At 34.0% G+C, this 16,569-nt stretch overlaps 1 protein-coding gene across 3 annotated transcripts in view; it reads right to left on the bottom strand.

Moving 5' to 3' along the window:
• The window catches only part of LOC149898455 (homeobox protein orthopedia-like), a 33,501-nt gene continuing 16,932 nt past the window's right edge, over positions 1-16,569 (bottom strand). For 2 of the 3 annotated variants that reach the window (XM_090115012.1, XM_090115011.1), the window contains exons 5-8: positions 1,965-2,124; positions 1,205-1,348; positions 666-767; positions 1-137 (exon numbers count right to left, since the gene is read on the bottom strand). In XM_090115012.1, coding sequence (XP_089971138.1) covers positions 1-137; positions 666-767; positions 1,205-1,348; positions 1,965-2,124 — 543 coding nt within the window. Of the gene's footprint in view, positions 158-661; positions 768-1,204; positions 1,349-1,964; positions 2,125-16,569 lie in introns of all 3 variants that reach the window. The other variant, XM_090115009.1, reaches the window with a different exon arrangement.

Consider the following 16,569-nt stretch of genomic DNA (forward strand, 5'->3'; position numbering starts at 1 on the left):
CTAGTACACAGGGCTGTGCGCGTCATAGTTGAGCTGCAAGTAAGGCGGTATGGCGGCGGACAGCTCGGAGGCGCGCCGGCGCAGCGCCGCGATGCTGTGCCCGCGCCACACCTCCTCCTCGCCCGCTTCACCTGTACCTGGGGTTTCATATAATTTGCTATTTATTTATTTTATGTATGTAGCGTGATATATGTGTGTCATGTGATATATTCTAAAGTTCGTAAAAAATTACAAAGAAAAATATTTTTTAACTTTTCTTAGGAATTTAAAAATAAATTCGAAATCAATAATATGAGAATAAAAAGGTTTTTAATGGGGGTTATTATTTAGTCATCAATTTATTTAAAAAATCCTTTTCTTGAACTGTTATTTACATTCAAAGTCATGCATGCCTCGCGCTCGCTGACATCTTCAAAGACCTGTATTTTGAAAACTAAGCTTCTAAATGCAAAAATATTTCGTATACATACCGAGGATATATACAGGTTTAACATACTAAAATATAACCGAAATCGGTAACCTGACCCAAAAATCTATGTCCGCTTCGCGTGAAATGCCCCATTTATAATATTAATTAAGATGTTACGTGTTGAATGTTGCATGTAATATTGATATGTTGCATGTAGCGTGTTGCATGTTGCATGTATAGTGTAGCGTGCACTGACCGGAGGCGGCGGGCGAGGCGGCGCAGTGCTGCGGCGGGGTGGGCGAGCCCTCCAGCGCGCCTTGCTGGCCCATGTTGTTGCAGTACGACATCATCGTGTCGCCTGACATACAAATTGAGTTAATTACACAGTTATGGCAAGTAAATTTGATAATTTGTATAGACAATTTGACATAGGGGCTGTTAAAGAAATAGTCTAAGATTACTTTCGCAATCGAATGCTATTCTAGTAAAACTGTGATGAATTTTTAACAAGATTTGATCTTATTTATGGCAAAACATGCGCATTCTCAACTACACTACAATTTTTTACTTAATATTAATACATTTAAGTATAATGAAATAGAAATTGCTAAGTCTGACAGTCTGTCTATTTAGTGGCCTGATTTTAAGTGGTCTAGTGTACGACTTGTATCTAACCAAACGAGTTCAGCGGACAATAGTTCATCTTATAGTAATGTAAGTTTATGGTCTGATAGTCTGATCTACTAGTCTGATGTTTTAGTGGTCTGGTGCATAACTAGTCAGCTGTTATCTCACCAAGCGAGTTGAGCGGATAGTGCGTCTGGTAGGACTGCGAGGCGGTGGAGCTGATCGGCAGCGCGGGGTTGAGGTCTGCGCCGAGCGGCAGCTGGGAACCGAACCCGCCCATCGATACGCCGCCTTGTGACAGCTGCCCTAGACCTGAATGAAACGCATCATATTAGTATGGTACCTACAGAAGATACCTATAATATTATATTGTGTATAAGGGGTATAAAAAGAATTTGTGTGAAGTGCTTGCTAATTACCTCTATAATAACGTACCTACCCATTAGAATTAATTGTTTTTTTTTTTCTTCCTTTTATGTGTGTTTTTTAAGAAAATAATTACCTATGCTAATAATTAATAAATAAAAAATGTATGCGTGTACTAGAGTACACACGTAAGAAGTGAAACTTCTTTAAGACCTTAAAAATGTCACGAGTATGGCGTAACGCAAAAATGTCACGCGTACGCGACGGCGTAACGCAAAAATGTCACGCGTACGGCGTAACGCAAAAATGTCACGCGTACGGCGTAACGCAAAAATGTTACCTACACTAAATTTTTGTCCAACCCCGATAAAGAAGTTTCACTTCAATAACTAATAACTAACAAGTGTATCTTCTATTTATTATAAATTCGCATATAAGATACAGATTACAGACACAGATAAGTAAGTGTAAATGTCGATGTATGTATAGCTGTAAGCACCTATTGATATCGATAGAAATACCGAGATAAAAACAAATAACATTAGTAACAACTATAACTCACCAGCCGGCATAGACCAAGGTCTATCAAACACGCCGGGACTACACACGTCTCCCCCAAAGGGAGGTAGCCCGTGGGAGGGGAGCAGCGCGCCGGGGGATCGGAACACGTTGGTGCTCTTCTTTCTCTTCTTCCACTTGGCCCGACGGTTTTGGAACCAGACCTGGGGGGAGACGGGAAATGTTGTTATTTTACATTATATACTATTTTATACTGTATACAGAAATGGTTCCGCAAATCGACGACATAATAGGTGTGGAAAGATCAAAATATACGAGAAAATTGTTTTCATTATAACATTAAACCATCATGTAGGTACCTAAGTATTGTGTAAGAACGATACGAGATGATACTGTCTACGTAAATACCTACATTAAAATAGTTGATAATAATTTATTATTTAATGTCCAATAAGAATATTTTTATATTGATGTTAGTTTATTCGCTCTATGTTAGCTCTAGGTTATGTCAATATAAACGTAGTTTTTCTCAGCTTATATAGGTAACTCGACATTATTTGTGTAGGTATCTATCGCATGAATATAGTTTTGGTAATAAATCCAATTTGTTTTAGTAAATAAAACAATACTACAAAAATACTGATGAATAAAAAATTTGCCATTTCCACACAATACAATTAATTATATTTAGCTACCTATTACCTACAGGTACATTAATTTATCATTTTAATGTTCCTTGAAACGCAATTACGAACACAACAGATGGTCAGCCGCTAATAAAAGTGGACAAGCAAATATACGATTGTCCGTTAATACCTGCAGTGTTATACCCCATCATGGGGCAAGGGGCATGGGGCATTAATCAAGTCCCCTGCGAAAGCGGGATAAACCTCAGAAGCTCTCGCAAATCGCAAGTCATTTGTTAAATCTGTGCGTGATTTATTGATTGTTTTATGAGTCAGTTTAAAGTAAAAGAAAAATGCAGGAAGTTTGAAACTATAACAAAAATTATATCATTAAAATTAGGCTTATTTTCGAGCGCTTTTGAATTGAGAATACCTTACGACTAGGTAGGTAGGTACTAGGTATATTGGCTCTCTATTTCACTCATCAGATTAATAAATCTACTTATATTACTATTATCTATATTCTACACAAAAATCTTAATTATCCATCCATAAAAATTACATCCATTTCGATTTCTATAACGATCGACTTATTACAAAGAAACGTTCAATTTTATATTTATCATGAATCAAAATTATATCCCAATTTATTGACATATAAAATGTTTTCCAACGCGTCGAGAGCGTCGTTTAACCGAAATTTAATCCATATGAAGTTATATCATGTGTGAGCGAGACGGAGCTATTAATTTTCCGGCTGTCAGATACAAGGTGCTGTGGGTGCGAGGGGGATAGATAGAGCAAGATGGCGGCTTTCATTTGGAGGCTGTCGCGCTAAATTATTTATTAGGTTAGGTGGTTGCGCTTAAAATGTATATAGTCGTTTAAAAACACTGCTTTTTCTCGATTTTCAAACTGTTTTCATGCTCTAGGAATAATATTAATGTGTTTTTTGGGCCAATTGTAGTTGTGTGGGAAATTAAACGAAAGAAAATGTTTCGTAAGTAAAGTGATAAAGACAGGTAATTTGTGCAGATCTCTAGTCCCACGAGAAACAAAACATAGAAAAATATAACATAAGGTAGAGTCAGAAATAACAACTTAATTTAAAATCTATTATGCAGGTAAGTATGTACATTATGTGGGTAATATTATGTATATCAAATTGTATTCAATCTACAAATTGAACTATTAAAATGATTTCCAGAATTGCCCCTACCACTCCGTTTAAAATAAACTTCTTGAAAAATACCATCACCACGAAACCCTAACACCTATCTAATACCTACCACTACACTAATATTACTTAACCACTGGTCAACAAATAGTTATATCTCCCCTCCCCTCCCTCGGGAGTAAGAATCAATAAGATGACATACGATCCTTCGATACAGCATCATTTGTCTACGTCACACCAAATCGTTGGCTAATATCCTACGTTTATACGGGATTTTGCTTTTTAATAAATGGATTTTATGTCCTGCATGTGTAATGTGTACCTATAGAGAAACAACGCAGTATAAACAGTGTTTGTTAGTATGTCTTTTTGAAGTGAAACTTCTTTATCAGGGTTAGAAAAAAATTAGTGTAACATATTTTCGCTACGCGTGACATTTTTCTGTTACGCGCCATCTTTTTCTTATCCCTACCACGCGTGATTCGACGTATTTCTGTAGGTAAAGTTGCATAAAGTCAATTATTTTTTGAAAAATAAGGTCATAAAGAAGTTTCACTTCTTACGTGTGTAGGTACACTAGTATACACGCACACATTTTTTTTGATAAATTTTTTGGTATTTATGATTTTTGTGTCTGAGATAGTAGAAAGAGAATATATTATTTAGATTTGAAATTTGAATTGTATAATTGGCTATCATCGCGTTGTAAAAGGACACATTCCTATGGAATTTTCCTAAAACCATGACGGGGGCGGGCCTGCGAGGAAAATATACCTCACAAATTATTATATAAATATAATTTGTGCGGTATATATAATAATATATATTACAAATTACTTAGATACGCAATATGCTAACTGCTTATGACCAACATTACGAAGTAGGTATAGTTTTTTCATTTCATATTAGACGTTAAAATTTAAAAAGAAATACGATAGCCAAGTAAGTACCTAACATATTTTTATAAAGTCGGTTAGACATGGAAACCTAGAAACCATGTGAAATACGTGAACGAGTGTAACTATCACGGTGTTTGCGAGTGTTGTCGAGGCGTGACCGTCGCGTTAGCGGCGCCGGTCGTGCGCGGCGCCGCGTGACGGGACATGGGAGGTAGCGGGTTTTTGTTGTATGTACTAGCTTACCGCTCGCGGCTTCGCCCGCTTTGACTAAAACCTAATAAATTATATACTAAAACCTTCCTCTTGAATCACTCTATCTATTAAATAAAACCGGCCAAGTGCGAGTCGGGCTCGCGCACAAAGGGTTCCGTAGCAGCAAATATAATAAATTACAGTTAAATCAACCTATCTCAAAAACTATAAGAGATACTTTGATCAAACCAAAAATCGTTGAAAGAGTTAATTAGCATGCATCACCTCTATTTTTTTTAGAATTTTATACCCCGTAGTTATAAAAATAGAGGGGGGGGGACATACTTTTTACGACTTTGAGAGCTGATATCTCAAAAACCGTTCACTTTAAGAAAAATGTTTTTTAGAAAACTTTATATCATTTTAAAAGACCTTTCCATTGATACCCCACACGGGTATGTACATCGAAAAAAAAAATTTCATCCCTCAGTTACATGTATGGGGGGCCCCACCCCCAATTCTTTTTTTTACTATTTAGTGTCATATTTTTGTAGCGGTTCATACAACACATATTCCCATCAAATTTCATCACTGTAGTACTTATAGTTTCCGAGTAAATCGGCTGTGACAGACGGACAGACGGACAGACGGACAGACGGACATGACGAAACTATAAGACCTCATTCACACGAGAGCTTTTTTAACGTCCGTTAAAAAAGCGTCCAAATAGAACAAATGCATTCCCAAGTATATGTTCACACGTCAGCGCTTTTAAAGCGCGACGCTTTTTTATCGCGCAGTGTTCTATTTTCAACGCTCGGCGTTGGGCGTTAAATAAAATAGACCATAGGAAACTTCTTACTATTATTCAGACGAGCGCTAAAAAAGCGCCGGCGCTGCGTTCAGTATGCCGCACGCTCGCTCAGCGGTAGCACGTGTTTGTTGTGCTTATAATCATCAGAAAATCGATACGATGTCGTGGATTGTTGATCCCGAACTATTAATTATAGATGTGGAGTCTCGTCCGTTCCTGTATTCAAAATCGTTATAGACATTTGAAAATAATTAAAAAAATTCCGGGGTATTGCCTTAACTCTTCGTACAGTGTCACAAACTGCCCTTTTAAGTATCTCTGTTCATTCAGAGGATGTACCCAGAATGCCTTTTGTTTTCTTTTTCGTCTTTTAATAACACAAATCGCTAGTGCCAATCTTTCCTTCTTTCTTTCTTTCAAATATACCTAACATATAAAAATTAAAACAGTAGGTATTTTTATCATATTCCTTTAAGTAACATGTTTATCGATGACGAGTTTGAACAAATACCTAAGTAGGTACCTACAAGTGGTTTATTAAGAACAAACTTTCCGAGGAATTCTAAGCAAATATAATAATATAAATATCATAAAGATATTACGCAACTGACATTACGTAATTATTTTAGCAGAAACCATTTCCACGTCTTACTGAAGCCAGAGACGAGACATGAGTGATTTTAAAGCGTTAGTATGAACAACCACAGAGAGAACGTTTAAAAAGCGCCAACGCCGGGTTTTAACGCAACGCTTTTTTAACTCTCGTGCGAATGAGGTCTAAGGGTTCCGTTTTTGCCATTTTGGCTACGGAACCCTAAAAAACGCATCAAAATCCGTTGCGTAGTTAGAAAGATTTAAGCATACGAAGGGACATAGGGACAGAGAAAGTGACTTTGTTTTATACTATGTAGTGATTTAAATTGGAGGTGTGCTACGCGGTTTCACATGCAATTTCAGGAAGTACACAAGAATTTAGGCAGCGCAACGGAAGATCTCAAAAAAGAATATTATCTTTACCGTTTTTCAACTTTTTATTATTCCTGTTACACTCCTATGAATCACAGATGTTTATATAACATAAAACCTTCCTATATAAGAAGACTATATCCAAGACGAATTTTTTATTCAATTCGACCTAAGTACTAAGTAGGTATTGTACCTAAGTAACACCATTTCGAAATCGGTCCAATAATAATTAATGTGGTACAAATATAAATATTATTTGTCTCTACATCGACTAATCTCTATAAATCGATTTCTATTTTAAACTTCATTTAACCATATTACAACTGTTAGAATGGGTAAAGAAAATCACTGTGGAAAACGACATAATATTATTGTAAATTGTGATACAAAAATATTCGTTCGGAAAACAAAATAAAAGATTACATAAAAAATTGCAGAGTACAATATATGTATATCATAATCTCAATTCTCATAACTTAAAGTCAATCGCTTCCGCTAAGAGTTGAGCCGTTTTGTGTAAACAAGGTGAACAAACAAACGGACACGGTAGCTGTTGCTAGTTGCCACTTCACCTACTTGGTGCATTACTAGGTGGATAAAAAACGAATTTATGAAAAATCAAAATATGTATAGCTAGCCTTCCGCCCGTGGCTTTACTCGCATGGAAATTTTTACCACATTTACTAGTGTAGCCAATGTAGGTATAACATTTTTTTTTACTGCGTATGTTTTGTCGTGGAATATTCGTTTTAGGAAAAATCTATTAAGAAATCGCTTTTTCATTTTAAAAGGTGTCATATCCAATGATTTAATTACATATTCGATTATAGCTACCCGTAAAATCAATCATCATCAAATCATAGGTGTTAGTAGGTAGTAGGTACCTACCTATGTGGGCCGTGGGGACTGTAGACACAAACGCTTTACCATTCTCTACTCTATCTCTAATCTCTATATTATTCTTTTTATATGTATATAAAAATTCTCGTGTAACATTAGATACCATACTAAATGGCTGAACCGATTCTCATCAAATATTGTGCGGTTTCGGTAGATCTGAGATTCGGCCATCATCTATTCATATTTCATACCCATATTATGTGATAAGAAGACTAAGGCAGATGTCCCTATTCGGTAGATATGAGAATCGGTCAACATCTATTCATACCCATATTATGTGATAAGAAGAGTAAGACAGATGTCCCTATTCGGTAGATATGAGAATCGGTCAACATCTATTCATACCCATATTACCTATGTGATAAGAACTAAGAAGACAGAACAACGTTTACCGGGACAGACCGAGACATCTTAATAATATTACCTACTTGTTATACATAAGGAACACATAAAACGATTCCAATGCTCGTATAGCAGTCGTTAGAACTTAGTCGCGGCACGTCGACGATATATTATATCACTTACGGATACGACACGACGCGACGTCGTAACGGCGCCGAATTCGGGACACAACGATATAGCTTTAGTTTTGTGTTATTTTATTTATTTGGTAAACGTTAAAGGTCTTGCAGAATCTGTTTGCTATTTAAACATTTAACATTATTATCATACTTTTATCAGATTAATTGTCACAATTAAATCTCATCTAAATAAGTAAAGAAATTTACAGAAACTACTAGAAAAAGTGCATTAATTCACAAAGAGCTAGAGTAAAAATGTAAAGGTAGGTACTAGGTACATACTTCACTTTTGCTTAATAAATAAAATATAGCTGTATCTATTTTTAAACTCTGTCAGAATTTCCAGAATAAAATCTATTTACAACTAGCGGTCCGCCCCGGCTTCGCCCGTGGTACATATTCACGTTTTCTCTACATAAAAACCATCCTCGTACTTCAAGGAATATAATAAAAAAAAAATTATCGAAATCGGTTCAGCCGTTCTCGAGTTACATTTTGCGATTCATTTTTATATATAAGATTTCTACGAAGTTCGAGCAATAATTATTACAGGACCTATGATTAAATTTAAAAATTAAATTCTATACCAAGTATATTGCTATTTGCTATATAAAACAATAATTAACGATTTTATTAAAATATTCACTAAATTTTAATCTTACCTATATATAAATCTCGTGTCACAATGTTTGTCCTCAATGGACTCCTAAACCACTTAACCGATTATAATAGAATTCGCCAACTTGAGAGATAGGATAGTTTAAAATTTAAATCTCAAATCGTTTTAGAGAAAGCGGGCGAAGCCGCGGGTGATAAGCTAGTAATAATTTAAATCTTTATTTTCAACGAAACAAAATGCATAGAGCAAAACATTATATTTACTAGTACTAATATGTTGAATAACAAAAAGTTCCAAATAATATCTAATTTCACCCACTTTATGTAAAACACAATGAAACAAATACATATAATATAATAAATTGTATGTAAGTATGTCCCGCTCAATATACGGGCGCACGCGTAAAGGACTCAACGTACCTATGTGTTATAGAAATTTCTATAATGTTATCGATAAAAACTTCATATTATTTTGCCTATTTATCGATAAAATCATCTTTTCACAACAATAGACCTATATCGATATAAAATTCCTTAGTAATAAATAATCCTCAAAATAATTAATTTAATATTATATAAATAGTTAATACACAATATTCATTTTTAAATAAATATTAATAAAAAACTAATATAAATTGCCTACAAATAAATATAATGTTGATAATATTAAATTATTACGTATACCTATTGCTGAAACTATGCCAGAGTATAACTTCGATACGTTGCGATAGATGTCGCTAGGCGTCACTTAGAACGCGCTATCGAAATGTTTTTACAGAAACGTATAATAACTTCAAGGCGGTCGGCAAGTTGACCGATTTTGATGAAATTTGCTATTTTTGAATGCCAGTCACCGTGCTCGTTGCGGTCGATTAGGCTATAAACTCTGAATGAATGAATGAATTAATCTGAATATGAAATATGAATAAGTACAGAAACTATATTCTATGAAGTTATGAATGAATTATGATAATTCTTTCTTATATCTTCTCTTATATATAAAAATGAATCGCAAAATTTGTTGGTAAGCGCATAACTCGAGAACGGCTGAACCGATTTCGATAATTCTTTTTTTATTATATTCCTTGAAGTACGAGGATGGTTCTTATGTAGAGAAAACGTAAATATTATGTACCATGGGCGAAGCCGGGGCGGACCGCTAGTATTATAATAATAATTTAGGCACACAGTTATTGATATTTAATATTTATGTAATTTATACGTATGTATACCCGAAGTACCTATGTGTTTTTACTAAATATACTCATAAATTTTAATACATATTTTGGATAATTGCTAAACTGAATTTAGTACGATTGTTATTATTCGAACTATTGATGTTCTATCTCTAGGCAGAAGAACTCGAAAACGGCTCTACCAAATCGGCAAGTTTTTATGCGTTTTTGTCAAGGCTCTAGGAAGGTTCTTATGTTGAAAATAAGACGTTAAAGGGACAATAGAGCAGTCTAAGGCACAACAACGTTTGCAGGAGCAGCTAGCAAATAAAAATTAAAGCAAACGAAGTCATTCTATTAAAAATATCTTCCTCAGTGCCGAAAATTTAATAAACCCAGTCTTGCATTAACTGTTGCAAGAATAATTATGAATGAATGAACAATGGCGGAAAGGAAAAGGCAAATAACATGAAAGTTTCCGTTACAAAGTTTAATTAAAACAGACAAAGAGGTATATCTGTCCTGCTCTGTTTAAATTAATTTTGCCGGGACTCTGGGAGAGCGGCGCAATATATTGGCTGCGATTATTAAATTATTTAAATATTTCGTTGATATAATATTATTATGACTTTCTTACTAAAATTTCAATGAGGTTTTAGGGACATTTGGAGGATTGTTTCCCTACCTAACCTTTACTACCTACCTTTCCTAACCTTTCCTAACCTAATAGCCAAGCATTTTATTCATGTGATAATTAATCCCATTTTAAAGATTGTAATTTCTCATCTATAAATACAAAACTCAAACATTTATTTATTCAACTAGCTTTCCGCCTGCGGCTTCGCCCGCATTTTCAAAAAAAAACCCGCATAGTTCCCGTTCCCGTGGGATTTCCGGGATAAAACCTAGCCTATGTCACTCAGAAATGATGTAGCTTTCCAACAGTGAAAGAATTTTTCAAATCTGCCAAGTAGTTTCGGAGCCTATTCAATTCATACAAACAAACAAACAAACAAACAAAAAATCAAACCTTTCCTCTTTATAATATTTGTATAGATTAACTTAGACTTCTTCGAGAAGCAGTTTTGAAACGTCAATACATATATTTTTAACATTTACCACCGATTCGGAAAGCAGTATCTACTATCTATGGAGAAGAACCGGCAAGAAACTCCATAGTTGATCTTTTTAATCAGTTTTATACACAATCTACTCTACACATTTTTCCATATCTCTACATACCTAACCTATTGAAATTTATTTACCTATCCGTTTACTGCGAATGAATATATACATTATACATATACATGTAACATACTTTCCAAATATTTCTACTCAATCGTATTTGATATTATTAATTTCCAGATTAAAACATAACTAGATTTCCGCCCGCGGCTTCGCCCGCGTTTTCAAAGGAAAACCCGCATAGTTCCCGTTCCCGTGGGATTTCCGGGATAAAACCTATCCTATGTGTTAATCCAAGTTACCCTCTATATGTGTGCTAAATTTCATTGTAATCGGTTCAGTAGTTTTTACGTGAAAGAGTAACAAACATCCATACATCCATACATCCATAAATCCTTACAAACTTTCGCCTTTATAATAGTATTAAGATATTAATAAGCAGCAGTCTATATTACAACTTGCTGATAAAGTTACCAACATGATAATTAACACATTTTTGCCTATATTTTCAAATATTATCTATTAGCCACTTTAACTGACAGATAGCAAAACAAAACAAAACACGCAGAAACCGCGACATTTGCCATAAGTATTATCATCTTAAAAGTTTAAAAATCACGCCATACCGCTACATAATATCCACAAAAATGCATTAATATTCATGCCCCTTCCATGGCCCATGGCCCAAGCCCCAGGGACGTATAATTCGGTTCTCTTGTCCCCGTCACACCGCTCAAATGGATGCACCTTGTTACATGGAAAACGTTTTTGTTTGTCTGTTGTTTTGTCGCGTATTTGGGGTAAGTTTGTTTACGTGCAGCTATGGAAGCACTGGTCCTTGTGTCGACTTTTAAATTAGATATTAACAAAACCTATATCCTGGATAATATGTTACTTGATAACTTTTTAAAAAGTGTGCGCTTTACGTGTGTGTTACGGTATTTTCAGTAAAAATTACCGAGATAGTCGGTAAAATAATGTAAATGCTGACAACACTGATTATTTATAATTAAATTTTTGGAAAAAAAAATGGCTAATTTTAGTCAAAATTTATAGTTTTCTTACAAGAAATGAAGATACTTATCATCCAAGTATCCACCGTGGCGAGAAAAATTAATATTTTTGAGGAAAATTAAAAAAAAGCATGAATGTCTTTATTTTTTATTAAAGACCTTAAAATGAGCTATAATTCTTCCATTTACAATATCACAAAATTCTTCATAGATTTTGAGATATTTGATGCAATACCAAATAACCCTAGACTTTGTTGATGTGTGTACTTATGTACATGAAACTATAACATGCATTGGTATCTCTGTATAATTGAGTGGACATCATCCATTGATTGGTTAGATTGTACAAACATATTTAATGAAGCTTTCTTGTTTTGGGATAATAGCTTCCATGTTTATGTAGCTAGAGACTAGATTGCTTTGATTCGTTTCTAGTTTGAGCAAATGTTTTGCATTGGGTTTAGTAAATGTTGTGTGATGTTTTGAAGACTAGGTAGTTAGGTACCTAGGTATTGGGTTAAATAATATCCTACTTTAATACTATAACTATGTGAAAACTTGTGAGGATGGATGGATGAATGTTTGTTACTCTTTCAAGTCAATACTACTGAACCGATAACAATGAAATTTGGTATGTAAGTAGCTGCAGACCCAGAATAAGAAATTGGCTACTTTTATCCCGAAAATCCGATTAGGATTAAACCAAGATTTAAATCTGTTATGTTAGTTCTATTTATTTGAATGTACAAAGATTACTTACCTATCAAATTAATGGTTATTTTTGTGATAAAAGTGAAACAACTAGGTATAATATGAAAATATTGCTGGAAATGATATTTTTCTTCTTAGCACAATAACATTACAAGTTCATTCTGAAATTAATTGTAAATAATAAATAAACAAAAGGCGCTAAGCCGCATCAAATATTGATGAGCCGGTGGGGCGTCCCCTCCGAGCAAACACGCGGCTGTTTATTAAGGGATTACCAGATTTGCTGCTAAGCTTTGGTTATGCGGTTTAAATGAAATGCGATATTAATATTGTTATTGTTGACTTTTTAACGCCGAATGGAGGGAAATTTTTAGGATATGAAAAGAGGTTGTATATCTCTAAAATAGCTTAGTAATTTGGTTTTTTCTTGTACCTATGTAAAATTATATAAATAGTAGAGTATTTTTATTTATGACGTAGTTAAGAATAACAAGATTACTTTCGCATTAGTTCAGGATCCATCGCCCATTTTTGCAAGTGATTACTATCAAGCTAATTTTTCGTGAGTAGCTTTATTTTGATGAGACGCCCAATAATTTCCTGTACGGAACTCTCGATTGTGGTAGCTTACAGAGGTAACAAGGATAAAATATTTTGATTTGATGGTTCTCAAATATTTATTACGCAATTTGTAGGACAAAATGTCTGTTGAATTATATAAATATTAACTAAGTGAAAACAAAAAAATCAGCTGGTTAGTAATCATTTATGATGACCTCGTTATCAATACACATTGGAAAGAGGGGACTCTTTGATCAAACAATAGATTTTGTAGGACAAATATTTTTTCGAATAATTTAGATACTTATCTTGAGATTGAACAAAAAAAAATCAGTTAGGTACCTACTTAGTAATAAATATTCATCAACACATCAAATCAAAACATTTTATCCTTGTTACCTTTATTAGCTACCACAATCGAGAGTTTCGTACAGGAAATTATTGGGCGTCTCATCAAAATAAAGCTACTCACGAAAAATTAGCTTGATAGTAATCACTTGCAAAAATGGGCGATGGATCCTAAACTTACAATAAAACAACAGTCGATTCAAGCCTTGCTCCTTAATAAAGTCTAAATGTAGGTACCTATTCAGTTTTGTATTTATAGACTACTAGCTTACCGCCCGCGGCTTCGCCCGCTTTGTCTAAAACCTAATAAATTATACACTAAAACCTTCCTCTTGAATCACTCGTTCTATTAAAAAAAAACCGCATCAAAATCCGTTGCGTAGTTTTAAAGATTTAAGCATACATAGGGACAGAGAGAAAGCGACTTTGTTTTATACCTACTATGTAGGTAGTGATAATAATAATTATTAACCTATTAACGAACCTGAAGTTAAAATATTAAATCAGCAAGACAGCCATTAGATTTTTATTAAAAGGTGTTATTTTAATTTTTATTATTCCGCCTCTAAAAATAGTAGATACCTATCTCGATTTACGTAAAACCTATGTAGTTTAAAAAAGTGTTAATGTAAGTGATTCTTATTAAGTAGAAGTTACCTACCTACCTTTATACATATCTATATATTTAGTAACTATTAGCTTTGCCCTGCGGTTTTACCCGCAGTGCTCCACTCCTGTTATGGTCTTAGCGTGATGATATATAGCCTATAGCCTTCCTCGATAAATGGGCTATCTAACACCGAAAGATTTTTTCCAATCGGACCAGTAGTTCCTAGATTAGCGCGATCAAACAAACAAACTCTTCAGCTTTATAATATTAGTATAGATTTAATTAGGTTGTTACACCATTAGAAAATGTTTACACATATACAAAAATAAAAGGCAAGAAAAGCCAAAATTTGTGTAGCAAACTAATTAAGCTAGCAACACCGACCCCCGCGGTATTAGCACAGATCCTCAATATCATTTATTGCAAATGGCCGACTAAATCAAGCGCAAATCCCTGCAATGGCAACTTTTGGCGGGCTTTTTTGATGGCAACATTATCTTTTATTGAGAAAAGTGTTTATGGTTTTTATGTTTGTTTTTATTTTGTGGTTGGATAGTTGTAATGCTCAAGTTGTTTTTTAGTATATTTGTATTGATATTTAAAGAAATCGGTTAGGATTGTTTATTATTAAGTTCGCGTTCGCGGTTTAAATTCGGGCAAAATGCAATCGGATATGTGTGGGAAACTCACTAAAGCTCAATAGAAAAAAAATGTAAGAGAAAAACGTTTTATTCCAGTATTCGCCGTCAAAATATTTTTATTGAAATTCCAAACTAAATAGGTATATATAAAAATGATACCCGTTTTCCTTGGTCACGGCATCCCGCGTGAACGGGATGTACGAGGATGGTTCTTATGTAGCGAAAACGTAAATATGTAACCACGGGCGAAGCCGGGGCGGACCGCTAGTGCCAAATATTTCTAAAACTACTACAATTAGAATTCTAATTCGATTCTGATTAGAAATAAATGATTACAATAGCAATGAAATCATCTAACAAAATATTATTAAAGTCATATCGATAAACACCTTTCCATCGATAACTGGGTGCGTCAAACAGCTGGGCTATCTATTGATATTAATTGTATAATCCAATCATTTCTGTTTCATCATTTGCGATTAAACTGATTTAAAAGAGGGTTAGGGCAGATGTATGTCTGTAACCCTAACGTATTCGATGGATGGAATATATTTTATTCATACTTTTGTCTTATTCAGTCTTAAAACTACACTTAAATATTACAAGGGAAAAAGATTTTTTATGTGGATAATATCAAAAACTACGAAATTAAATCGTTATCGAGTTTAAAAAGTGTCAGTAGAGTTTTTTTTTCTTTTCATATATTTAAGTATGTAAGTAGACCTACAGTAAAAGCATAGTATTACAATATTTCGTATAGGGATATTGTAATACTGTGGTCAGAGCACAGTAAAAATAGAACTTTTTACTATAGTAAAAGCTTGCTTACAGATACCAATTACAATTATTGTAAACACGGAAGAGTTCTGACGAAAATTAATTTATTAAATTTGATATTTAATTACCGACGTAAGAAACATATAATGCCCACTTAGGCCATAGGTATCTATCGTTCTATTCTCTTTATACTATGGTTCTATGCTCATATAAGAACAAATTAAATATTCTCTTTCCACATGTAAAATATATAGAAAATAGTCCACATAGCACCTAGTCATATAATTTCCATAAACAAGTGTAAAACCACAGTAAAAGTGTAAACAGAAGGTAAACTCAACGTTTGACCGCCATAAGTTATTGGCTAATAAATCTTAATTCACCATAATACTGCCTAATGCTTTAGGGATGCGCCGAACACGGAAAGATACTTTGCGAAAATTATCCGTTTTTTGTAGGGGAAACTTTGTGTAGTATTTTGTTTAGTAAGTACGATTTTTTTCTAATATTAGTAAAGGGGTCACGGATTCTTATAATTAATTCAGGTGATATTTATCTACTTATCATTTAAATAAAACCAGTCAATGACAATCGTGTCTCAGTAGATAGTTATATTGCTTGTTGGTATGGTACTAAATGAAAGATATATGTCACAAAAAATATAATTCCAAAATCGACAACAGGAAAATAAACTGGACACCGTATCAATTTTAATTACAATAGAGATACACTGACGCAAATCTATTGAATAAATGAATCAAACAGATCCAAAATAAAACAGGAATGGAGGGAAAATCGGATAAACGTCCGTTAGACAATTTAACTGACGTTTAAGTGAAAAATCGTAAAATGTGAGAATTATTAATGGTATAGAGAAACATTTCTCGTGTACATCTGTCCGTCCGTGACTCCGA

The sequence above is a fragment of the Colias eurytheme genome, chromosome 22, assembly GCF_061535395.1.
Source record: "Colias eurytheme isolate Ceu_HAF_F1 chromosome 22, ilColEury1 Martin Lab GWU primary, whole genome shotgun sequence".
Classification (NCBI taxonomy): domain Eukaryota; kingdom Metazoa; phylum Arthropoda; class Insecta; order Lepidoptera; family Pieridae; genus Colias; species Colias eurytheme.